Source organism: Lissotriton vulgaris, chromosome 8, assembly GCF_964263255.1.
Source record: "Lissotriton vulgaris chromosome 8, aLisVul1.2, whole genome shotgun sequence".
Lineage (NCBI taxonomy): Eukaryota > Metazoa > Chordata > Amphibia > Caudata > Salamandridae > Lissotriton > Lissotriton vulgaris.
The window spans coordinates 992,724,327-992,750,915 of NC_141696.1; the positions used below are offsets into that span (position 1 = coordinate 992,724,327).

At 44.3% G+C, this 26,589-nt stretch overlaps 1 protein-coding gene across 22 annotated transcripts in view; it reads right to left on the reverse strand.

Moving 5' to 3' along the window:
• Positions 1-26,589, reverse strand: part of LMO7 (LIM domain 7) — a 501,535-nt gene that overhangs the window by 17,920 nt on the left and 457,026 nt on the right. For all 22 annotated transcript variants that reach the window (XM_086934883.1, XM_086934880.1, XM_086934882.1 and 19 more), the window contains 6 exons: positions 24,281-24,306; positions 21,992-22,096; positions 18,861-18,941; positions 17,948-18,660; positions 13,334-13,393; positions 10,562-10,614 (listed from right to left, as the gene is read on the reverse strand). In XM_086934883.1, coding sequence (XP_086791009.1) covers positions 10,562-10,614; positions 13,334-13,393; positions 17,948-18,660; positions 18,861-18,941; positions 21,992-22,096; positions 24,281-24,306 — 1,038 coding nt within the window. The remainder of the gene's footprint in view (positions 1-10,561; positions 10,615-13,333; positions 13,394-17,947; positions 18,661-18,860; positions 18,942-21,991; positions 22,097-24,280; positions 24,307-26,589) is intronic.

Below are 26,589 nucleotides of genomic sequence, written 5' to 3' on the forward strand. Positions count from 1 at the left end.
CTCGGGCCAGAGGTTACAGAAACTAAGAAACCATAACCGACATAACTGAATGGCATTCGAGTGATTTAAGACGTCATGCCCAATTTGTTATTCAATCAATCAATCAATCTATTAATTGAGCGCGCTACACACCCGTGAGGGTCTCAAGGCGCTGAAGATGGAGGGGGGGGGGGTGCTACTGCTGCTCGAAGATCCAGGTCTTGAGGTGTTTCCTGAAGGAGAGATGGTCCTGGGTAGTTCGTAGGCGTGCGGGGAGGGAGTTCCATGATGTGGCCGTCAAGTAGGAGAACAATCTTCCGCCAGTGGTGGTTCTGCGAATCCTTGGGACGGTGGCGAGGGCGAAGTTGGCGAAGCGGAGCTGGCGGGTGGGCATGTAGAACGAGAGGCGGCTGTTGAGGTAATCGGGGCCCATGTTGTGGAGTGCTTAGTGTGCGTGGGTGAGGAGCCTGAATGTGATCCTCTTGTTGATGGGGAGCCAGTGCAGGTTTCTCAGGTGGGCGGATATGTGGCTGTGGTGAGGGATGTCGAGGATGATTCGTGCGGAGGCGTTCTGTATGCGTTGTAGTCGTTTCTGAAGTTTGGCGGTGGTTCCTGCGTATAGGGTGTTTCCGTAGTCCAGTCGGCTTGTGACGAGGGCCTGGGGGACAGTCCTTCTGGTTTCGGTGGGGATCCACCGGAAGATCTTACGGAGCATGCGTAGGGTGTTGAAGCATGATGACGAGACGGCGTTGACTTGCTTGGTCATTGTGAGGAAGGGGTCCAGGATGAATCCCAGGTTGGGTGCGTGATCCGAGGGTGTCGGTGCGATACACAGCACCGTGGGCCACCATAGTCGTCCCAGGCGGAAGGGGATTGTCCGAGGATGAGGACCTCCGTCTTGTCTGAGTTCAGCTTCAGTCGGCTGAGCTTCATCCATTCTGCAATGTCTTCCATTCCTTCCTGTAGGTTGGTTTTGGCGGTGGCTGGGTCTTTGGTGAGGGAGAGTATCAGCTGGGTGTCGTCGGCGTAGGAGATAATGTTGATGTTGCGTTTGCGTGCGATGGCGGCGAGGGGGCTCATGTAGATATTGAAGAGGGTTGGGCTGAGCGAGGATCCTTGGGGTACGCCACAAATGATCTCGGTGGCTTCTGAGGGAAGGGAGGGAGGCGGACTCTCTGGGTTCTGTCGGAGAGGAACGAGGTGATCCAGTTCAGGTCCTTTCCTTGGATCCCAGTGGTGAAGAGGCAGGTTATTAGGGCGCGATGGCATACGGTTTCGAAGGCTGCCGAGAGGTCCAGGAGGATGAGGGCGGTTGTTTCTCTGTTGTCCATCAGGGTCCTGATGTCGTTGGTGACTGCGATGAGGGCGGTTTTGGTGCTGTGGTTGGCTCGAATGGGTCGAGCGAGTTGTTTGCCTCCAGGAAAGCAGTCCACTGTTTATTGACGGTCTTCTCAATGACTTTGGCCGGGAAGGGAAGAAGAGAGATGGGGTGGAAGTTCTTCAGGTCATTCGGGTCCGCTGTGGGTTTCTGTAGAAGGGCGTTGATTTCTGCGTGCTTCCAGCTCTCGGGGAAGGTGGCTGATGCGAACGAGCTGTTTATGATATTCTGGAGATGGGGTGCGATGTTGGTGTCGGCTTTGTTGAAGATGTGATGGGGCAAGGGTCCGAGGGGGAGCCGGAGTGGATGGAGTTCATGATGTTGGTGGTGTCTTCAGAGCTGATTGGGGTCTAGGCGCTGAGGGTGGTGGTGGGGGTCCGAAGCTGTCGTGTATATCTGTGATCTTTCGGTGGAAGAACGTGGCGAGGGAGTTGCAGAGTTCTTGTGACGGTGTGATGTCGTTGTTGCTGGCGCTGGGGTTGGAGAGCTCTTTGACGATGTTAAAGAGTTTCTTGCTGTTGTGGGTGTTGTTGTCTAGTCGCTCTTGGAATGATGTGCTTTTGAAAGAGCGGATCAACTGGTGGTGTTCACGGGTGGGGATCTTGAGGGCTGTCATGTTTTCTGTAGTTCGTTCGTGGTGCCAGGTTTTTTCAAGGGTTTGGCAGATTTTCTTTGAGGGCGTCCGTGAACCATGAAGTTTTCCTGTTGCTGGTCACACTGGGGGGTTCTTTAGTGGTGTGAGGTTGTCAGCACAGTTGGTGATCCACTGTGTGAGGTTGTGGGCTGCGTTGTTGGTGCTGTCAGCGGTGTTGGCTGGTGGATTCTGGCTCAGCGATTAGAGGAGCTGGTCTGTGGTGATTTTGCTCCAGCATCTGCGGGGGATTTGTTGCGTGCAATGGTGGTGAGTATTCTTTTTGAAAGTGAAGTGGATGCATCTGTGGTCGGTCCAGTGTAGTCCGGAGGAGTGGCTGAAGGAGAAGTGGTTGCTGGCTGAGAAGATGGGGTTGAGTGTTTGGCCAGCGATGTAGGTGGGGGTGCTCACCAGTTGCTTGAGTCCGAGGTTGGCGAGGTTGTCGAGCAGGGTGGTGGTGTGGTTGTTGTCGCTGTTTTTCTCCAGGTGGAAGTTCAGGTCCCCGAGGAGGATGTATTCTGGTGAGGCTAGGGCGTGTGGGCTGATTAGGTCGGCGATGGTTTCGCTGAATTGTGCGCGTGGGCCCGGGGTCTGTAGATGAGTGTTCCTCTAAGGGTGGTCTTGGGGTCGGTGTGAATCTGGAAGTGTAGGTGTTCGGCGGCGGAGAGTGTGTCTTCGGTGATGGTCGTGATGTTGATGGTGTTCCTGTAGACGATGGCGATTCCTCCTCCGGTTTGGTTGACGCGGTCTTTCCAGGTGATCTTGTAGCCGTCCGGGATCGCTATGACGATGTCTGAGGCTGAGGAAGCGTTCATTCAGGTTTCCGTGAGGAAGGCGACGTCTGGTGCTGTTGTGTCCAGGAGGTCCCACTGTTCCACGGCGTGCTAGTGGACAGAGCGTGTGTTGAGGAGGATGCACTTGAGGTGGTGGTTGTTGTTGCGAGGTCCGGTGGGTGATCTGCAGGTTCGACGGCATGTGTATTTGCAGGCTGGACAGGTGAAGGGTCCATGGGTTCGCTTCGGGGTAGCATGCAGCTTTTTTTCCAGTGTTGAGGGCGGCGGAGTCATATCTCAGTCGGGTGCTTTGGGTGTGGCGGGGCCAGGGGTTCCGGCACTGGGCGCGGTCCAGGCGCGGACGGGCGAAGACTGGCTTGCCTTTGGCGCACCCGCTGCCCACGTCCGCTGCACTTCAGCGCGGCTTCCTCCATAAGAGGCTAAGTGGGAAGGAGGAGAAGCTGGGAGGCGGGGCGGCCAATGGGCGAGGGAAGGGTTTACAGAAGGCAAAAGCGGGAGGGGGAGCAGCGGCGGGAAGCGTGGGGCGTGGGGGGGGGGGGTCAAGCGGTGATTTATTCTGAATCATTGCTAGAAACCACGCTTGGCTACCAATCAGCTCCACCCCTCGTACTCAGCCCCACGTATCCCACAGAAATGAATTGACAAGTTGGCTCTGAAATGTAGAAATGAAATGATAAGTTGGCTCTGAAATGCAGCATTAACACGGTCAGCCCTCAACACTTTGTAGATGTGCAGCACTAAAGCTGAGATCTCCCTGCACAGTGTGTCCGCAAACTCAGACATTTTTGCAGATATTACCAGTTATGTGGCTTTAAGGGGAATAGTTACGTAGGCTGTGGCTGGGCTGCTCCAAATAAAAACGACCCAAGATGTAACATCTACTTCTCAATAAGTGGAAAAATGTGGACGTTTGGGATGTAGGAATGGAAAATCGCCAAAGTGAGAATCTTGTCAAATCTCGCAAATTCAATCTCTCATCCACCTTTACATTCCTCACAGTGAGTTAAGTACCCACTCCACATGTCTGTCTCTAGCCTGCAGGTCACTCATGCATCAACTGTACATGTTCTCAGACCAAAGAAATCTTGTACTAGTCTGCCCTGCTGTGAATGGAAGATTGTCCTTGCGGACCTCTGTGAGAGTGGGAAGCTTGCGTTGCTACTACCACCCTGTGCCAATTCGGTAAGGGAGCAAAACTTGCACTGTTGCTGTGCACGTCTTCTTATCTTGTCTTAGTCTGCTACCCAAAAGGTGCCTCCTCTCGCTTTGTGGTAAAATGTGGCTGCACTGGTCGCACGGCCCTAAATCCAGCACTACTCTGTCTTCCAGATGTGATGTGCTTATTGTATATTTATGTATGGTTCGGAAGTATACAAAAGTCGTTTGAAACCTTTCCCTTCCTTTTTACGGTGAAACCCTTCTGGTTCTTTCGCTGTTCAGTATGTGTGAGAGAATTGTCTAATGTTCCTACTGCCAATTCTTCTTTTGCCTGATCTTTGCATTAGGAAAAACTGTGGTGCTACTGCTCATCGTCCTTTCTTGTGAACCTTGGTATAAAACTTTTCAATACCAATAGACAAAAAATTAATATTACCAATGCTCATTTTAATGCATGATCTGAATGAAAGAGTGAGCCCTCACAAAGTATGTGAGCAGAGTTTACTTTTGGTTTTATGTCCAATTAGATTATTTAAATAGACTAGATCAGTGGTTCTTAACCTGTGGTCCAACAACCACTTGGGATCCGCAAAGCCTACTCAGGGGGCCCATGACTGCTTAGAAAATTAAATAATATTAACAGAATAATAAAGTGTACATAAACAAAGAAGCAAAATGTACCAATAAAAATGTTCAAACATTCTGTAAATGTGATAGAATTTGAAATTGGAAGCTAAAAATTAAGGCAGTGTCCTCAGTCTGATTCATGGGAGCAGTGTATATGCATGAAACAGAATATAGTATGGGTGGCTCATTTGAATTAGGAAAGATCCAACCTTCCCACTCAAAGTTAGATTTTGTTATATTTGTTTGTTAATTCAATTAAATATTTCAGCATTTGTATATGTGTTTGAGGAACTCTTGTTTCAGTATTTATTATGTATTGTTTTGTGGTTCAAATTATTGAAAATGCTTACCTGGGATCACCAATGTCAAGAATTAATTCCTTGGGGTACCCGATTCTAATAACGATTCAGTGGTGGTCCCCATTTCTAAAAATGATTCATTGGGGGTCCCCGTGTTCCCAATGATAATCAAGTGGGGGTCTACAGAAGTCAAAAGGTTAAGAACCACTGCACTAGATGACTTTATAACATTTGAAAACAACAAACCTCAGAAGTGGCTCCATGGCCAGTTTTGGCATTTTAGTCAACACCACTTTGCATTGTAGGGCTTTGAACCAATAAAGAAAGTGTTGAGGCAAAACATTTAAGCCCTACTGTGCAATATGTTGTTGGCTGAAAAGCGAGGAAAAGCCAATATGTCATAATACACTTAACAGACTTGTGAAATGGAAAATAAAATTTAGTGTGGTGGTGGAAGAAAAAGGGAGGAGACTGAATCAAGATTAGGCAGTGTTGGCTTTTGGAAATCCCAGCGTTCAATGTCAGCCTCCTGAGAAAAGCTCTGGGTCCCAACATTTTCTTTTTTGGCAAATTAAGCACTGATCCCAAGAACTATTGCCTCCAGGAAATGGTCTCAATTGTAAAGGCTCAGCAGAATCTGCTATTGTTAATAATAGCATTCGGCTTTCTCCCATGTGACAGCGGGGAGAATGTCAGCACGATGGTGGGATAAATACAAAAGCATAAAGGGGCGCTGTAAAGTACAGCAGACATGGATGACAAAACCCTCAAACCTTTCTAAATATCACTTAACAGTGCGTTCACTGCTACAGAGCCTGTTTTTTTCTAATTTTTTAACAATTTCGCTGAGACACCCTGAGAGGGTAGGGGGAGAGTATCAGTATTCCATAGTTATCCAGCAAGCTTTAGATGGGGCTGACAAAGAAGTTGGTTGGCTCACTGCTGGTATTGATCACTGCTGTGGAGATGCATCACTGCAGGCTTTGCAGGTTTATAATGAGCAGAGGGGCTTCTATAAGAACAGCACAGCATGAACTGCAAGGCAGGAGGAATGTAAAGTTGTGCTACCTTATATACTAATGCATAAGCTTCTTAATGTTGCCACGTATGAATTTTTAACAGTCCACAGGATGATAAGGAAGAAATGTGGCCTGAATTTGGGGGAAGATAAAATTCACTTACAATCTTTGCATGAATGGCACAGTGTGGGAAAATCAACTGCCATGAACTGTGGCTGAGCTTTCACAGACGAGAATCCATAAAACAAAAAAATGGCTCAATTACAGTTACCCTTGGCTCACAATTGGTAGGTTGCTATCAGAAGCAAGGACATAAGAGAAATGGTGTGAGTTTTATGTAGAACTAGCAAATCAACAATCCCCTTAAGGACATTAAGAATTTTAAAGGAGCCCACAACTTTGGAAATAAAGACAAATTGAATAGGAAAAATAAAAAAATGTAAATCGAACAAGGAGTTTGAAATCCAGGCAAAAACTGAATGGTTCCCCATTGATATAAATGTAAGTGGTTGTGTTGAAAGTTAATATAAAAGGTAAATCGCCAAAACTGTCTGAATGTCTTCTAGATGTCTGGCCTGGTCAAGGCACCTTAATTGACAAACAAATAGGGCACATGGCTGGAATGAAATTGGTGATTGGGCTAAGTCAAGATTTCTACCTTGGCATTTTAAAATATTTTTCAGAGCAAAAAAAAAAGACACATGGCACTAACTTAAAGCTTGTGAAATTGAAGACATATGGTTGTAAAATCTGTAAGCAGGACAAAGGGACCAACATAGGCCTTTAAGGTTCTGAAAATTACGAATCCGTTCGTGCTCAGCCTCCATTTTGTGATCGCCGCAATTTTATGTTGCCCTCATTCAGGCAACTCGGCGTTTTGTCGTTTCTGCCTTTACGTGTCAGGTGGCTTCTCTGCTTATGTTTACTAACGAGAGTCAGGGTCTGGCCGAGTACACTAATTCCTGTCTGAGCTGATTAATCCCCGCCCGGACTACATGTTGTTTCACACTAGTGTTTCCTTTAAGTTATCTTATCTACTGTCCTTCGCTACATGTCTCATGCATTCTCCTGTTTCATGACTGTCCTTCTACGACACACAGCTGTGTTTTCTCTGCTTGTAAATCGAATTGTGTGGATTCATTTGTAATTTACTTAAGGGGTCGACTGACAAACGGAACCGGGAATTTGAGTTGCCTTAGTCTTAAAACATTGTCTATAACATTTGCCTATAGCTCATGCTCTTGTGTGATTGCATTTTTGCATTGTATTGTATCGTATCTAAACCTGTGCGCCACGGAGTTAAGTGGCAGTCTCTTTTGAACCTCGTTGTACTGACGACTTCTAAGACCACTGTACTAGCTGCAGCTAATAAATACCATCTTCTACGCCAGACGAAGAGTCTGTGTCTCTGTGTTTGACAAGGCAGGTGAATCCTGGGGATTTTAGGCGTACCCTGCACCGCCGGGCCTTAAGGCTGCAGTTCTCCACCTTCCAGAGCACGCTTGTAATTGAACTCAAGGGAGAGGTTCATGCCACTGAATATTTCCATATCTGCACTTTTACTTTTTAAGAGCTTAATGAAGTCCAGTGGAATGACTGAAGACATTGAAAAACTCCTAGTGAAACTACTCTGAACGAGACAAGACTATCAGGTGATGTCACATCTTTGCTGGAAGCATGCTGCAAAGTTGAAGTCTTTACACCTTCTTGGACACTTAAATGAGGAACTTTCGTTCAGCAAGTCAAGCAGATGATGGTCTGCATGTGCACTAAATATTGTATGTGTTTTAGCATGGCTACATGTACTCTTACTTTTAAGCCACACGAAAAATAAGTGTTTTATTTCCCCAGTGGTTCTACAGTCATCCATATGCAAAAGAAACAATTGATGGACGTAATGCTGGACAATGCGAACATTTACCCCCCAGTCACAAGGATCTGGGGGCCCAGATCTCTGTACTGGGGTGAATGTATGACATTGTTCTGCATTCTGTCCATCAATTGTTCTTTCTACAGTCATCCATTTCAAGCCAATGTGTATACATTTTTAGTTCTCTCTTGCTCTGCATTTAGGAGTAACTTGTCACCAGCGCTTTAAGTGGGGAGGGTCCTGCCAGTGCTCAGCACCGGCAGTTCTAAAAACCAGGTGCTGAGACGGGTCTTTATCGGGCTCTCTATTTCTGCCCTCACCATCAGGGTGGAAAAAACTCTGCAGCAGTACTACCCTTCACTGCCTGTGAAGTAACTTCAAATAGACTCGTTTTAGTTCTTGCACAGTCTCGTCATTTCAGAACTGAATCATTTTGAGTATTCTATACCATGAAGCCATAGCTGTTGCTTATTTATCTTATGCAACTAACCGCCATTGTTAAAGTCAATACTCCTGGCTTGTTGTGGGTGTAATGTTACGTGTTGTATTATATATCTGAATGCAATGACAGAAGCAGCAAAAAACTAGTCGGACAGCACACTATGCTAAGCACAGATTTTTTAGCTTAAATGTTTTTAAGCCACGCCATTAATTACATCGACAACACCCCTTTGAGAGACACCCCCACCCCAGTTTTTTTATTCCACTAACTCCTGTCAGTCACTAATAGACTCCCGGAGTAATCTAGGATCCCTGCTCCATTGTCACCAAGTGCACGTCGAAGGGCCCAACAGCGTTCTGTAGGTGTGTGAGCACTTCTATTAGTCTGACATTAAAAACAAAATTATTACTTACCTGTAGGAGTAGTTTTGTAGCTTGAAGACATTCGGGATTGACATGAGGTTTTAAATTCATAGGATATTTGTAAGGCATTTGAAGGTAATGAATGAGTGGTGTTCCTTTTAATGGACATTAATTGCATTGTTGTATGTATTAGTCACTTGGTTGTATTTTAAAACATGGTGTATTGTCTTCTTTGCTTTAAATTTAAAGACCTACGTTCTGAATAAACATAATATTTTTTACTTTAATTGACTATCTGTGCATTATTCCGCCATTTTAGTGGTTGGGTCCGGAAAGAATACAATTTTTTCTGGGCCCAACCACTGGATGGCGGAATAATGCAGTGAATGTGAATCGGAAAGTATTCACAATGTAATACTGAAAATCAATTGGGATACAGGGTTTTTTATTTGACTAGCTGAACACATGCGGCAGCTGTCATGTGCAGTTTTTTTATGGACATTACAATTTAAGAAGGGGGTAACAGTTTAATTTCTAGATGTCTCAATATAATAAGTTTTATTTTGTATCTATGAGTCTGCAAAATCCAATTGAGGGTGGGATGTCAACACTTTTGAAGTTACAGAGATAAAACATGTAAAACACATGTGATCCTGAACAGTTCTTCCACTCACTCCCTCCCCTCTTCCCCCTTTGGGCCACTTTAGAGAAGAGATAGTTGAATCTCTTAGTCCCTAATGGAGGCTGTGTGCAAATATCCAACATCCTTCTCTCCCAACAGAGCACAACAGGTAAAGCACCTGTATGCTGGAAGCGCACAACAGGTAAAGCACCTGTACGCTGGGAGAGCACACCCGGTAAAGCACTTGTATGCTGGAAGAGCACAACCAGAAAAACACCTGTAAGCTGGGACAGCACACTGTGTAAAGCAGCTGTACGCTGGGAGAGCACACCCGGTAAAGCCCCTGTACGCTGGGAGAGCACACCCGGTAAAGCACCTGTACGCTGGGAGAGCACACCCTGTAAAGCACATCCACGCTGGGAGAGCACACCCTGTACAGCACCTGTACCCTGGGAGAGCACACCAAGTAAATACCTGTATGCTTAGAGAACACACCCAGTAAACACCTGTATGCTGGGAGAGCACACCCGGTAAAGCACCTGTACGCTGGGACAGCACACCCGGTAAAGCACCAGGACACGGACACAGTACACCCGGTAAAGCACCTGTATGCTGGTAGAGCACACCCGGTAAAGCGCCTGTGTGCTGGGAGAGGACACCCAGTAAAGCACCTGTATGCTGGGAGAGCACATCCGGTAAAGCACATGTATGCTGGGAGAGAAGACCTGCCAGGGCCTCAATCCCAATCATTACAAGAGGCGATTCTTTCTATTCCATGCTTTATTCTACCCAGGGTTAGGATTCCAGCAGCACGCTGCAGAAACCCTAACGGCCTGCTGTGACCCAGCATACCCTGGCCACAACCACCTTCTCCTGCTAGAATCCTGGAAAAGCATTCATGAAAATGCAGGTGAAAAACGCATGGGGAATGCTGCATAGCCCGAGCCGCCGTCTCTACTCTCTCCTACTTTAGGATTCAGAAAATGTTGTGTTACGGATGCACTACTATTTTCAGCTGTACTAAAAATATGCAGTTCTACAGCGATGTAGAACCCGCAGCTCAGCTGTAGTCCTGATGAACAGTTACATTAAAAACACTTATATTTGCAGTCTCCAAAGGGCCTAAGGTGGCAAGCCTTAGGAAAAGTGACGGGTAGCAATGAGACCAAGCAACGGAGACTGGCGTTTTTGGAGGGAAAGCCTAAATAACTTCAACAATACTTTGTTTCGAGAAGAGAAGGTCAAAGGGCTAGGCTGAAAATATTCTGAAAACTGTTCATTCCTAAATAAGTATCACCTCCAGTAGTACACATTCTTCAAACTGTTAATTCCCAAACAATTAAAGTAAATATTACTTGCAGTAGTAAAATTGTCACTTACCATTTCTGTAGGCGGAGGGTGCATCCGACTCTGGAGCGGACTTCAGTGAACTCCTGCAACACAGACAGACCCCGTTGGCTTGCAGCGATATCTAGCTCTGTCAGTTTACAAACAGATCACAGCTCACCCAACCACGTGTGAAGGAATCCGGGGGCCTTTTTCTGGAATCTGAGATCCACTAGGCGTCCCCTCCCCCCCTCATATCCCTCTGAAACCAGATACATGCAGGATTCGTTGCATAGCAACCAAAGTCACTCAATGGTTAAAATAGCCCAGGTGTATCGTTACTTCATAATTCATAGGATCTACAGATGAGGTACAAGGTGTTGTGGGCTATCAGTTTCTGCCGCAGTGTCAGGTTAGTGTCAATGCCCCATGGCTGGGTCACTGAATGCTCGACTTCCCACTCATCACAAACTGGTCCCTGGATTATACCAGGACGTCTTAGAACATGGGTACTCACAAGCTTTCTCTCGGGGGCCAAATTTACAGTGTGGTTTGTGTCCGAGGGCCGCACCGGTGGGGGTGGGGTCTGTGGGGGAGGGGGCGGGGCCAGAGCAACAACAAAAAATGTGACCATGAGGTTGATCACAGGTCCCTGCAGCGGACACCTTCGTCCACTGAGCCACCAGACCCAGCATACGCACATCTCTCTCCCTCACTCTGTCTCCCTCACTCTGTCTCCTTCCCTCTGTCTCCTTCCCTCTGTCTCCCTCCCTCTGTCTCCCTCCCTCTGTCTCCCTCCCTCTGTCTCCCTCCCTCTGTCTCCCTCCCTCTGTCTCCTTCCCTCGGTCTCCTTCCCTCGGTCTCCTTCCCTCGGTCTCCTTCCCTCGGTCTCCTTCCCTCTCTCTCCTTCCCTCTCTCTCCTTCCCTCTCTCTCCTTCCCTCTCTCTCCTTCCCTCTCTCTCCTTCCCTCTCTCTCCTTCCCTCTCTCTCCTTCCCTCTCTCTCCTTCCCCCTCTCTCCTTCCCCCTCTCTCCTTCCCCCTCTCTCCTTCCCCCTCTCTCCTTCCCTCTCTCTCCTTCCCTCTCTCCTTCCCTCTGTCTCACTCTGAGGTCTCCCTCACTCACTCTGAGGTCTCCCTCTCTCACTCTGAGGTCTCCCTCACTCACTCACTCTGAGGTCTCCCTCCCTCCCTCACTCACTCTGAGGTCTCCCTCCCTCAATCACTCTGAGGTCTCCCTCCCTCAATCACTCTGAGGTCTCCCTCCCTCAATCACTCTGAGGTCTCCCTCCCTCAATCACTCTGAGGTCTCCCTCCCTCAATCACTCTGAGGTCTCCCTCCCTCACTCACTCTGATGTCTCACTCCTTGACTCACTCTGAGGTCTCCCTCCCTCACTCACTCTGAGGTCTCGCTTCCTCCCTCACTCGGAGGTCTCCCTCCCTCACTCGGAGGTCTCCCTCCCTCACTCGGAGGTCTCCCTCCCTCACTCGGAGGTCTCCCTCCCTCACTCGGAGGTCTCCCTCCCTCACTCGGAGGTCCCCCTCCCTCACTCTGAGGTCTCCCATCCTCACTCTGAGGTCTCCCTCCCTCGCTCTGAGGTCTCCCTCCCTCGCTCTGAGGTCTCCCTCCCTCGCTCTGAGGTCTCCCTCCCTCGCTCTGAGGTCTCCCTCCCTCGCTCTGAGGTCTCCCTCCCTCGCTCTGAGGTCTCTCTCCCTCACTTTGTCTCTCTCCCTCTCTCTTTCTCCGTCTCCCTCTCGCTCCCGCCCTTTCCCTCCCTCCCTCCCCTCCCACTCCCTCTGTCTTCCTCTCCCCCCTTCCTCTGTCTCCCTCTCCCTCCCTCGGTCTCCCTCTCCATCCCTTTCCCTCAGTCTCCCGCTCCCTCCCTTTCCCTCCTTCCCTCTGTCTCCCTTTCCATCCCTCGGTATCCCCCCTCCCTCTCCCTCGGACTCCCTTTCCCTCCCTCGGTATCCCCCATCCCTCTCCCTCGGACTCCCTTTCCCTCCCTCTGACTCCCTTTTCCTCCCTCAGTCTCCCTTTTCCTCCCTCGGTCTCCCTTTTCCTCCCTCGGTCTCCCTCAATCGGTCTCCCTCCCTTGGTCTCCCTCCCTTGGTCTCCCTCCCTCTGTCTCCCTCCCTCTGTCTCCCTCCACCCCTCTCCTTCTATATCCGTCTCCCTCCCTTTCCCTCCCTCCCTCTCCATCTGTCTCCCTCACTTTCCATCCCTCCCTCTTTCTCACCCCTTTCCCGCCCTCCCTCGGTCACCCTCTGTCATCTCACCCTACTGGTGTGTCAGCCGGCTGAGACAGCTTCCTGGCGCGCACACACACAGCCGCACCCGAGCACTTCACAGGTCTTTAAAAGACCATTCGCATGTTAATGAGGATTTGTTCACCTTTTAGCGCCCCTGCAGGCCTACCCGGACTATGGCGGGAATCCCCGGCCCCCACAGAGCAGCAGAGTCTCTGAGTCGCACTGCTGCAACTGGCAGGGTTTGCAGACATTCCTTAAAAAAATAAAAATGTAAAACACGGGTACGATGTCTGCAAGGTCTGCGGGCCGCCAGGGAAGGCTTGCTGGGCCGCTGGCAGCCCGCGGGCCATACTAGGAGTACCCGTTTCTTAGAACCAAGAGGAAAACAATCCACCCGAGCCTAACATAGATTGAAAATACAGACACTGATGGATCAAAAAAAAAAGAAAAATCTGCAATATTTCAGCGAGAAGAGAGGAATAATGAGAAAACTCAAAGTAATCAAACATGGTTCCAATTATGATATAAACACATTAAAGGAGAAAATACATCAGAGGTCCAGTTAAAAAAATACTGACCTATTTGATGCAGTGTAGTCCACCTCCTCGCGGTTAGCAGCTACTCCGTAGGGATCAGGCCTATCACACAAACAAGGGTATGTAGATTTAAATGGAAGTAAACATCTAAGTAAACAATGCACAGACTCGAGCATTAAAGCAACGACAGGGAAAATTCTTTAGAATACCCCATGTACCATTGTACGAAGATCTAAAAATAACTTGTACGAAGCTCCTTAAGGAAATACTTGAAAACAAAAAGCTGGTTTTGAAGTTGTTTTGCTTTACCAAAATGTAAATTATTCTTCTGAGTTCAACATATTTCCTTTTCATATTTTGAGATGTTTATGAATAATTCCTTTTTTAGTAGTCAGCACTATATTTTGTTAAAATATCAACTTAAACTACCACATAATGTCCCCCTCTTTGCCCTTAATTTTGGGCTGTGCCAAGCACTTCAGGTCAGTTATTACCTGGGCAGTGAAATAAACCATATTTAATGCTATTCATACATCCCGAAGCTATGACAGTTGATAGAGCAGATATTACACTTGAAAAATGTATGAGAAAAGAAGTAATTATGACAACATTTATCCAAATGACAAACGTGTGCGCCGATTTTCCACTTTTATTTTAACTGATATGAAAGTTTGAATCATATATTCTGCATCATAAAAGCATGCAGATGGGAGAATAGTTTTTAAGTTATATTTTATGTTAAATTTTCAGTAGATGTGATTATTAACAAGTATTGATGATTTTGATCCTATGATTTTAAATTTTGTGGCACATGCAAATAAGGTAGCGGCAACAGCCCATCACAAATTAAGGTTGATCAGAAAAATCATCCCGTTTTTGCCTGACACCGCCGCCAAAACACTGATTAGCTCCTTAGTGTTATCGTCCCTTGATTATTGTAATGGACTATTTTTAAATGCCCAGGTCAGGGTAACGAATAAGCTTCAGACAGTACAGAATGCAGCAGCACAGCTGCTTTCGGGAACACCCACGTTTTCGCCTATATCAGATACCATCAAGAAATACCACTGGCTGACGATCCGTAATCGGATCAAATTTAAATCACTTTGCATAGTATATAAAGTACTGCATGACCAAGGCCCATACTATTTTAAGGATCAGCTGATACCTTAGAAACCGGCTAGACAGCTGCGATCGGCCACTCTTAACCAACTAGTGGTCCATCGATCTAAAACAGTTTTGTGGGGTGATCGTCGCTTCTTAGTCGCGGCATCTAAATTATGGAACACTTTGCCGCAGTACATCAAGATGTCCCGTTCACTTCTGCAGTTTCGCAAAGGATTAAAGACCTGGCTTTTCGATCAGTAATTTACATTATGAGCCTCCAGGGAAAACTAGGGAATTATTTAGCACCGAGACGCCTACGGGTATTCGTTCGCGCTTAACAAATTGTAAAAATAAAATAAATAAATAAATACATTTTGATAATGGGATCTTAATCAAACAAATACATTTTATGCGTCATAGATTAATGTACATGTGAAAGAATAAGTCATCATTATATCATGTTATAATGTGTGCACTGAAAGTGACAAATGAAAAGTAGGTGCTACGCAGGTTTTGTTAAAGAGTTTTTACATTATGCTGTATTACTTAATTGTTGCAGACTTGAGGAACCTGAACTAGTTACTCAGAACTTTGCTGAGCTTCCTAAAGGGTCTGTGTGAGGCTCACCATAATCAACACACACCTTGGGTTGGCCCATGATCTGTCTTGGATGAGGTGGATATCTTTTGATTATTCTCAGAGGCTTGATGTCCTTTTATTAAACTATATTTAACCTTATAGTAGGGCTGAATGCTATCACTAATTTAGATTTTGATGTCCCAAATTACTAAATCTAGAATTTAACCAAATTCTGCTGATTAGGTTTAATCATTTCATTGAAAGTAAATCTGTAGGTTTTGAACTGATTCTAGAAGTTAGAAATGTTGTTTGTCTTATGAGAAATATATATAGTTGGTGATGACAATTATCCAATTCCTGATCCTCATAGGATAATTGCCCATCCTCCGAATATTACAGCCCCTAATAACACAGAACAAGATCCATCGGAGGACAAAGAGGTTGACCCGGTAGCTCGAGGGCTATAACGAAATCTATTGAAATAATAACACCAAGTTGATGATAAAACAACATTTATGGGCCCAGAGCAATGCTACAACACAGTACAGCAGACAATTGTATTTCTATGTGTAGAGCAGTAAAGATATTTCAGCAATTGATTTCCCCCAGTCAAGGTAACTCACTACAACTGTCTAGAACTAAAAAACAGGTGCTATTTTTCTCTTTTCTGGCTTTCTGGGACCTGTAAAACATGGAGTCAAGGAGTAGGCTAACTGCATCGCATGGTTGCTGGCATCCGGCCGTTACCACACCACAGTCACCCACTGTGCAAAACATCCTTTGCCTTGGACATCAAACCCTGTTCAACAACCCTGTGGGGAGCGTACCTGAGCGGTTGGTACCTAACCTGAGAGGCAGTTGGGTACCTGTGGCCCTCCCCTCACACGGACTGGCTATTTGCAAAGGAAAACTCACACCAGCATCACCAATAAAGTTCTTCAAATCAGCAACAACTACATTCTAGGGGTTCAGTCAAAAGTGTGGTTTTATTGCTCGTGTATGGTCAAGACCCAGAGAGCTCAGGAAGTTGTATACAATGTGTAATCTCCACACCACAAAACCAATGAACTGCCATCTGACGGACAGCACCAACAACTGTTACAGTGAAAGGTCAATTTGGCTTCGTTTTAACAAAAGCATACCGAATGACCCAAAATCACTTTGTAGTTATTACTAGAAAACCATCAAATGGAAATAACTTTCAGCATAACCAAACTAATCCCAAGTAATTGAGAACAAGTAACATAAGTTAGTGTGGTGTAGAACTTGAATACTACAAGAACTAAGCAGTCAACAGTAAACATTATTTTAAAACCCCAAAGCAGTCCAGCCCTGCGAGTACACGCCTTTTTTCATATTTAAAATCTAAGATTGGCAATGATTATCCAACAACTTCTGCATGTTCCAAAGGATACCCACACAAAGAATAATACAAAAATATCAGCTCATACAACAGAAAGTCATGAAATAGCTCACGAGGTCTCATTCTTGTAAAATGTCTTTCTACCCTCTTGGCAGAAAGAAGTACCATCTTAAAGGCTCGCTACAGAAGAGTATGTTTAACATAGAAAACCAAATGTATTACTTTGTTTGATCAGAAAATAATTCAATATTTCTAACTGAGAAGCTCTAACTTTTACGAAACAGTTTTTCTTCCCTTCCTTCCAACCCTGCATTTCTATACTGGAAAGCCAACCCCATTCATGCCTTGGAGGTTTTATTACCCCTCAGCTTCCATTTTACTGACTTCCTCCACAACGAAATGATGCACACAACCAAATGCAAACTAAAACTATTTTTCTCTGTGGGCTGTCACAAAAGGATCAACAATCAGGTTTGCACATCCGGTTCCAGGTTACAACAGATCGCGGGTGGCGACGGAGCTCCTCGCCACCCGTGATCTACTTTGTCCTCACCTAGCAGCCATCACCTTCCCGATTCCACGGAAGTGGCATGCTGATTTATCGTGGTTACCAGTAGTGCGCTTTCAGATCCCAAAGAGTGTGACTCAGAGCTGGGGCAGCGCGGATTATCCCGGCTCCCACACTCGTGATGGAGCCAAGATAGCGGCCCCATTCAGATCTCGGAGGCTTGTGTGGCTTCCTGACTGCAGTGGTTAATTTTTGCGGAGGATGTGCCCCCTTAGCCCTGCCTAGGGCACTTCCATGCCACGCGAAGCGAGGGGAGGGGGCCGTCAGCACCAAAGTGCTGGCCTATTGACATTTGGACCAGTGGCTGCCTGGTCAACAATCTGCACGCTCAGGGCTGGGAGCTAGTACTCCTCCTACTGCGCTTGGTGCAGACTATGTTTCCGAAGCGTGGCACCAGACGGAGTCGAGGCGGGTCTAGCACCTGAAGGAGAGAGGTGGCATTTTGGAGAGTGCAGAAGATGCCAAGAAGAACAACGGGAAAAAGAGGTGAGCCTGCAGTTGCCCCCTACTTTCAACTCCCTGTGGCTCGATACTGCTGATGTGACAATCCCCCCCCCCCCCCTTTCAAGAGTACACCTCACCAAATGCGGGACTATTGAAGACTTCTACAGACTATTGACACACGAAATGCCCGCTCTTGTTTCCCTCAATCCTGTCACTCGCCAGTTACAAGAACGGTGAGAAGCACCCATCCCAGCATTGGCGAGAAGACCATACTTTGTAAATTTGTATTTTTATTTCTCCAACCCATAACGCTTCTACTTTTATTAAAATGCAATCTCTAGCGAATCTGCAACTTGTATACATGTAACTTTAACCACTAGCATCTGTAGATGGCTTTTGTACTTACTACTGTTCTTATTTGAATTGAGGTTTTCTGTTTGTATCTTTTAAGTAACTCATGGACTACGAAATCCTTATGTAATCTAACTGTTCCTTTTGCAAAGCGCTCTAACACCTTTGGGTAAAGTTTGCGCTATATAAAATGGCATTAAATAAAATAAAATAAACAAGACATAGCACTGCCCTCAGTACAAACCTCTCATAATTATTCATCTGGAAAGATCTTTGTTCTTTTTCTAGCTCCGCTCTTTGTCTCTGTTGCTCCTGTTGGGCTCTCAAATGCAGCTGTTCCTCTTCCTGGTGCCGCCGCCACTGTTCCTCCTCCATTGCCTGCTGCCGCTTCTCCTCCTCCTCTGCCCGCCATCTTCTTTCCTCCTCTACCTGAAGGCGTCGCTCCTGCTCTTCCTCCAATCGCCTGCGTTGTTTCTCATCCTCCGCCCGTTGTCGGAGTCTCTCCTCCTCCGCCCGTTGTCGGAGTCTCTCCTCCTCCGCCCGTTGTCGGAGTCTCTCCTCCTCCGCCCGTTGTCGGAGTCTCTCCTCCTCCTGCTGGTTCTGCCTTTCTGCTGCAAGGCGCCGTTCTTCTGCCTCTCTCTGCTGCTCAAGCAGACGCTGCCTTTCCTCCTCCTGCACCCGCCGTCTCTGCTGCTCCTCCAAGAACTTAAGTCTGCTCTCTTCTATTTGCCTAGTCTCCCTTTCCAGCTGTAGCTTCTCTTCTTCCAGTTTTCGTTGCTGTTCAAGTTGAAATGCTTTTGCAGCTTCTTCATCTGCCCCAACCCACTGCTCTTCACTACCATCGCTGCTTCTCATCCATTCAGAGACTGCAGCCTCCCTCGTCCGCCAGCTGGATGATAGAGGTGGTGACTGTGAAGTTATAGGCACATGGTTGCTTGCATTCAGTAGCACATGTTCCTACAGAAGTGGACAATAGACAGAAAATTAGAGTGGTCATCATTTATATTTTTTTTCCCTTACTTCGGTAGGTATCTGATCATCTGAACAAGACTTCTATGACATTCTTAGTGTATAAGAGTAGAACAAAAGTGCAGTGACTGACGCATACTACTGCCCAGCACAGGGTGTGCACTGAAAATGTGATTGGGGTTACATACCTTACTGCTTTCTTTTTCCACCTCTTGCTGCACTTGTTCCCACTCTTCTTTCAACTTTTCTTGCTCTCGTCTATGTTTTTCCTATGGAAAAAGGCCATGGACAACCAATTAAAGAAATAAAACAAGCACCAGCAAACGTCATTCAACACAATACCAGTACTGAACAACTTTAAACCAAACATTCCGGTCTAATTCCCTGAACTTAACATTCCACTGAAAATGCCTGATATACAAAAATGCTTATTATATCTTAGTGAACCTTAATCTCTGGTTATGAAGTTTACATTGTCTAAAACAAAGGGGCAGTTGCCGTTTTAAAGTCCAGCTCTACTGAAAAAATGTCAATCTCAACTCACATTTCTACTTATCCTGTGGTCTCATAGGGTTCATTTCTAGAAATCTTTTTTTACTTCCCAATTGTCTTGCGTTTCAAAAAATAGTTGTGCTACCATTGCCATGGTTTAATAAGTCTCATAATTTCAAATTATGCCTCATAACAGAAAGATTATGGTCTTTCCTTGCTGTTTAATATCACAAGCCCAACTCTCTTCTTATCACAGAATAATTTTGTCTAAAATATAGAAATATTCAGAGAAGAGTGAACAGGTTGTGTTGCTCCTTTTCCCACTGTCCATTGGTAAGGTATGGGTAAAATGTCATTAACCACAAACATGCGATATCCGCAAAGTGAGATGGAGATTCAATGATGCTTATTTGCAACAAACGACTCCAAGTTTGCTATCCATATGCTAAAATGTAGCAGTGGCAGATTTAAGCAGGCAAAAAGTCAACAAGTCTAACTGAACTCAAGATCCGCCATATAATAACATTTCATAGACTTCGAATACTTCATTGTCCTGGAGACCCACCGGATGTTGGGAGTATTCCAAACACCCAAGAGACAACAAAGGTTGCTGAGAGTAAAGCAAAGGGAACTAATCTGAGTATAATCATTGAATAGTTTATTGTCAGTTGATGCCAATGAATCTTTTGCCTGTCTGTATTTATGTAAATATTGACTACATCAGGCTAGATAAAACTGGAATAGTGTATGGTAATCCCCCTAACCTCTAAAGCTTTGTCTATGTCAACTGGAAAGACACTGGGGACATGTGGAAATCATTGCGTGCATAAAAAAGGCTGCATGTCACAGAGTGCCATGTGGCGTCCTTCAAACACAAGAATAACGTTTATGCTGTCTTTAAAGGAGAGGCTTTTATTTTTTTTGAGCTTGGAAACTGCAGTGCAGAGAGGGCTACATCCAAACAATGAGCAGAAAACATTTCCAAAAGTTTGTTTAGCAACACCACCACTATTAAAGTGTTTTATCACATGAATAACCATTGAAGAATTGTGAGTTGGAATCAAGTGGTGGGAAGCATTAATGAAGAAAGGAATTAAATGAGATTAGAAATACTGAAATATTTTTAGGTTGAGCCTAGGCAGCACATGCCCTGCTCTGTGAGGCATGCTGTATTGAGGTATGGAATAGAAGCTCCACCCATTTACCGTCCATCTTTTCAATTGGCTCTCGTTACTGGCCTTTTGAAATTGTTGCTTTTGATTTATAAATAGGCTTAGTAGTCCCTCCTTGGTACCGCCTTGTCTGCATTTGCAACCTCCCATAAGTCTGGAATTTTTACTTGTGTTGTTACACGGTCTGCTTTATCTAGCCTGTGAGCACAATTTTCTTTAATTATCTTCCACTATTCCACCCACAATGTGCTTTCTTACATGGCAGCGAACCGCCCGCTTTTATATTTGTAATAATAATGGCTGCGGGTCCACTTTAAATATAGTGGCCACACTTATTTATTTATTTATTTAATTTGAAGCAGTCTGCTTTGACTATAGAGGACAAGCTTTATTTATTTAATTTTCCGGCGCTGTCCGCTTTAACTTTACCGGGCGAGATAGTCCTTTGTTTATTTATTTTGTATTTATTGGGAAAAAAGCGCCCCATTCTGCGCTTTCACTTTAATGTTGGCCCCCCCTTTTCTTGAAACGCTGCTCACTGTAACCTGAATACGACAAAACAGCATATAAAGAAAGGGGCGCGGCAACCATTAAAGTGGTCTCACATTTGCAAGAGTTTGAGCTATTGGCATTATAACTAGCAATGCCTTTTATATGTGTGTTGGTTTTAAAAACACAAATAAAAGGCATTGTGATTTACAATGCCAATAGGTTAAATTCTCACAAATGAGAAACCTATTGCATTGAAAATGCTTGTTCCAATATACTCTTTTGAACAACAGTGCTTGTCCATTGAGTGAAGAGTGCTACCTTGTGTTCAGAGTGCTCTTGCCATCGGATTTGATACTATTAAAAAGTAAACATAAGTGGCCAAGATGGGGCAGGAAAAGAAATTAGCACACTAGAAGTCTTCAATGTTTATTTCCCCAAGTCATCTGGGCCCGAATGCTGCATTAATAGAACTCAATTAAAGCAATCAGAATTTCAGGTAACCACTAGGAAACATCACAGTAAGAAGATTTTGTCCTGCAATCTGTTGTTTTATCAGATTTCCACACTCCAAAGTGGAACACATCAGCTTGACATAATGATAGAAGAAAAAATGCAATGTTGGGACATTGTTCACCCAACTTTAAAGTGATATTTCACCTTTAGCTGAATAGGTCCCATTATAATTCACCAGATATTGACAGTTTTGGGAACTAAATGAACATATTTTTTTCTTAACTTCCTTTTTAAGGGCTATGTAATGTATCATTGAGCACTGGTGCATGTCACTGTTAGTTAAGGGAACATGGGATTAATAATGGGTCTGGGCTACAATTAAGAGGGTAGGGAATAGCCTCTTTGGCAGGGCTATTGCATACATCACTCTTCCAAGGCCTGAAAGATGACCACGTAGAGTAATGAGCATGAAACCATGTGGCATCACCATCCTGCACCACTAGGAATAAAAGTTTCTAATACTCCATGACAATATGCTCTCTGGAGTGCACAACAAAATGCCACAGGAATCCACCCTAAAAATATCTACAGCAAGTACTATATGTCAAGCCTCGGGATATCTTGGGTGAAATGCATTCACATAAGTAATCAGACAGCACATTACCTTTGAAGTGCACCAGAAGAGGACACGTATGGTACAGAGCTCATACCTGCAACAACTGCTCCTGTTCTTTTAACCACTTTTCCTGGCGTTTTCTCTCTTCTTCGGGATTCCACGACCAGCGGCTTGACACGCTGATGGATGGAACGTGCAGCTGAAGTGGAAGCAAGGATGACAAAAACAAACTTTTAATGAAAATATTGCCCATGTTACATCATGCACCAGCCTTCCTCCACTTAGAATTTCAACCTTGTGCCAAATGTGTTACATTCTTAAACATGAGATTTTTGTATTCCATGGTTGCAAAAAAAAAATATATATATATATATATATAGACAGGTGGTCAGCTCAGGGCAGAGATTTTGAACAAAGTTTTTTTTCCAATGTTCACAAAAGCAGCTCACTCATTATTGAAAAATCAATCAATATTCAAGTCAGACCCCTCGCAGAGGCACCTACAAAGAGAGGGCATTTCAAACTCAAATACCTCAAGGGCAGTTGGATAACAAATGGTACTCATCGTTTTGAGTTGGAGTGATGAAATGGTAACACAGGTGGGTAAATTTCATTCCATTTTATTTGCTTTGATCATCGACTAAAACCCTGGAAGAACCTGAGTGTAGCAAGTCCCAACAGTCAGACAATGAACGAGGGGTTCATTTTTGGCGTGTGTGGGCCACTACAGTTAATGGTTGGAGTCCTAGCAGAACCAAGACAGTCTTTAACATAAAAATGAGCATCAGTGACTTTTCGTTCACAACATATTTTATGCATAGGATGTACATCAGTCCAAACAGGAAAGAGCTGAGTTAGGAAGAACTGTATATTAAAAAAATAGTTTGCTAAAGTTATTACTGATTTGGAATTCCGGAGCCCTCCCAGAACTGGCGCATCCACCAGTAGTCCGAAACGCTATTAAAAGTGCCATTTGTTTTTCTATCATCTATGACAGTGGTTTTGACTTCTGTGTGCCCTACTAAATCACTACTGGACCCCTTCCTCGGCAATTTATTAGATTTAAACCTCAAAACAATGCACAAAAATATAGAAACTAGTATATCACTAACAATTAAACAAATTATGGAAACATTTATTAAATTCACGACCCAAAAAAAATCCCAAAATTGAAGTTTTAATGAGAAGATTGGGGATTTTCAAAACTTTGTTTATTTTTAAAAGACAAAGTGATATGCTAGACTCTAGCATAGAATTGTGTTTTTTTGTTCCAAATGCATATTCTCTTTTTGTGGAATATACCAGTGCTTCTTCAATTAAGCCACCAATCCCCCATATTAGATTCTACTGGTTGTATTTCGTTGTACACACAAAACAAGATAAGGACACCAACTTATTTTAACTTCCAATTTCAAATTTCTTCCCATTTACAGGTCATTTTAAAAAACGTTAAGTATATTTATTTTATCACTGCTTATAATATTTAATTTTACAAACAGTTGCGGAACACCAGGGGTACACAGACCACAGTTTAAGTACCACTTATCTATCTTATACAATCATCTTATTTAATGAAACCCATTTAGGGAAGCAAATATAAGTCGGAGTTGTATTATACCTGGCGTTTTATCGAGCAACATAGGTCTAAGGGGCAGAAAGTCAACCTGATTTAATGTGATTTATAGGCTCCCACTATTCCATGGGCATTTACAACTACACATTTTAAGGTGTTTCACTTTAATGGTTACTTGCCTAGGGACTGAAGCAGCCCACGCATTTCATGCAAGGGACTGAGGGTGGTTTTTGTTTGGGCTCCGGTTCTTTGCTCCCCCCAGGGAAATGTTCATCAGTGCAGTAAGAGATTCTACATTATGTTTTGGATATGGTGTGAGAATGCAGGTGGAGGAAAGATTATTCTGTTGATCCTAAATGAACTAAGCAATGCAGTCCACAGAGAATTGAAAGAAAGGAAGATCTAAGACATGGGTGATATCAGGATCCTCTGGCCAAGTTTTGCTAAATAAGTAGATTCTATTTAGAATTATCATCCGTTTATTTGGTTGGCAAAGGTGTCAGTTTTTCGCCACAGATTTTGCTGGTGATGGTGTTTCCATCGCTTATGCAAATTTTTGGTCTGGTTCTAGATTAACTCAATTGGAGGTATTAACTATGAAGCTGACCTCCCTAATGGAAAGCTTCTTAAGTATATTTCATAATTATTCATGGACCTTACACTCGAAATCATTGAATTATGTCAAAATCAGCATAGATCAAATCCTGAAGTGTGGCCTTCAGCACATATGAACTAACAAGAACTCACTAATCATTACTTGGCCAGAGAAGCAACACTAAAATTACTGTAAAAGGCATAATCTTTACTCACATCAGGCATGGCAGGTTCAGAACCCCCTGTCAGGTAGAAGACAAAAAATATTGTAAATATACAGTACAGCATTAGTGCACAAAGTGCAGTAGTCTGGTAAATGAGAATACATTATTATTCAAATCAATCCATAATAATTTGGCTTGTTAACTGCATGTCTGGTTTTGGGGCACCCGCTGGGAGAGTGCACTCTGAAGAGGTGGTCAACGAGGTTCTTCTGTCACTAACCCATTTTCAAAGTTTACAGAATGCAAATGCACAATGATACAAATGTCCGTGATTGCTTTCAATGAGGTCATACCTGTGCTACAAATGTAACTATTTGCATTATACATTCATCCTAGTACAGGAGTTTCTACCTCTGCGCAGTGCTCCTTGTTAATGCTCACTAGTCGTATACATTAATTTTCATTCAAATCCTAAAACTAATGCACAATGCTTCCTAAAGGTATCTTAAAAACATAGGGTTTTAACTAGTAATTCAAAAGAATTGAAAAGATGTTGTAACAACTGTGCAGTCTACTTGAAGATATTTTTTTTATTTTACACTACAAAATCACTTTCCACTTACTTTGTGAGGGATTTTCAAATCCCTTCCACAAGGAACTAGTCGCAACAAGTAAAACACATTGCCTGCCACATTACTATTACTCAGCCCAGAATCAATGTGTCTCAAAGCAAACTGGTGGAATGCGGGTAAGTGAGGCCCTCATGGAACAGCAGACCGCCCAGTTTTTGCATTCCCAATGTATCGGCTTTGTGGCCCTTTAAGGGACAGGGGTTACAATGCCACAGGAGGCTGTCAATGTAACCCGCAAGGAGAAGATGCATCACTCTAGGAATGCGATCTACTCCTTTATTGTTTCCAGCACACACAAGTACACGTGTACACGATCAATCACCGACAGTTCACATTGAGAATGACTATCACATGCCCAGGTGCTAATCCTCCCATGGACTGTGACTACAAATACAGTGGCAGAGCATTCTTGCATATCTTTGCACGTCGCAAATTGCAAATAACGTCCCTTGGCCGTCCTTTTTCCCTAGAGACTTGCAAGGGACTGCAATGTGTGAAGGGCAATTTGTAATGGCAATTGCAAATCTCAAGTCACTTGGGTGCATTACAAATTGAGACTGTCGGCTGCACAGGTTTCGCAAACATTAAGAATCTTTAGCATCAGGCCAGTAATTCAGGGGCAAGATGTTACATTTAATAATCACACTTATCAAAGGTTTACGTGGTATGTGTACACTCAAAGTGCTATAGGTAGGTCATCTCAGAATAGTTTTCACTTCAAAGCATGCAGTGACTTGCAAAGAAACACAAATTCAAAGAAACACAGATTTAGAGCACAGGACAAAGTGAGAGGCAAACTTGAATGCAGCATGCATGCCACCCAAAAGCAGTGCTTAAAACAATGCCAACATATTCAGCAGCACCACAGGAAGCATGGCACTGTGATAAACACTTGATGAAATCGGACAGCAAGTAGACCAACCATGGATTGGACAAATATGTTTTTTCATTATTTATCATTGAAAAAAAGTAATCACCTCCTTTAGCATTAGGGCTGCTTTTACCACATAAGAACACATTTTTATGTGAACATCTATCTCGTTTCTTTCTCGAGCTTGAGGTGGCACACCATTAACTGACTGCAGATCCACCATGCACAAAGATGCATTGCAAAAATCAAAAGCAGTCCCAACATGTTACTGTATCACATATGACACAAATCAATGATATACATATATATACATACATGATGTATACACTGCAATCACTTTCTTGCCAACACTGGCAAGCACAAAGCTGTATTCGATACCAATGAACTGTTCAGCAAGGACCCCAATTAAAGATGCCAAACTTCTTTTACACTTTGCCGTCATATTTACAAATATGATCTTGGGAGTCTACTCAATTTGCCAGTGATTGGCACATTTCTAGATTTTACTGATTAATAGCTAACATTTCCATCCAAAGGTAGCCATAAATCATGGACTCATCGTCGATAAAGGTTTAACCAAATTTGTTTGATTTCTTTCAGTCTGTAGATGAGAAGTCACTCAGTAAGGTTTCCCATTTAACACCTTTATTGTTAACACGGCCTGTGATGCATGCAACAAGGGGCCTTCTCTAACAGCTCACTGGTAATTGTGGCACTTTATTAAAAAACATAAAAAACACTGTCAGCACTGGAAAGAGGAAGCATCTATTTGCATCCCTAAAGATGTGTTGCATTGGAAGCAGGATTGTACCTTCCACCGTGCTGCAGCCCCTTTCTTCTGGCATGAAGAACTCTACA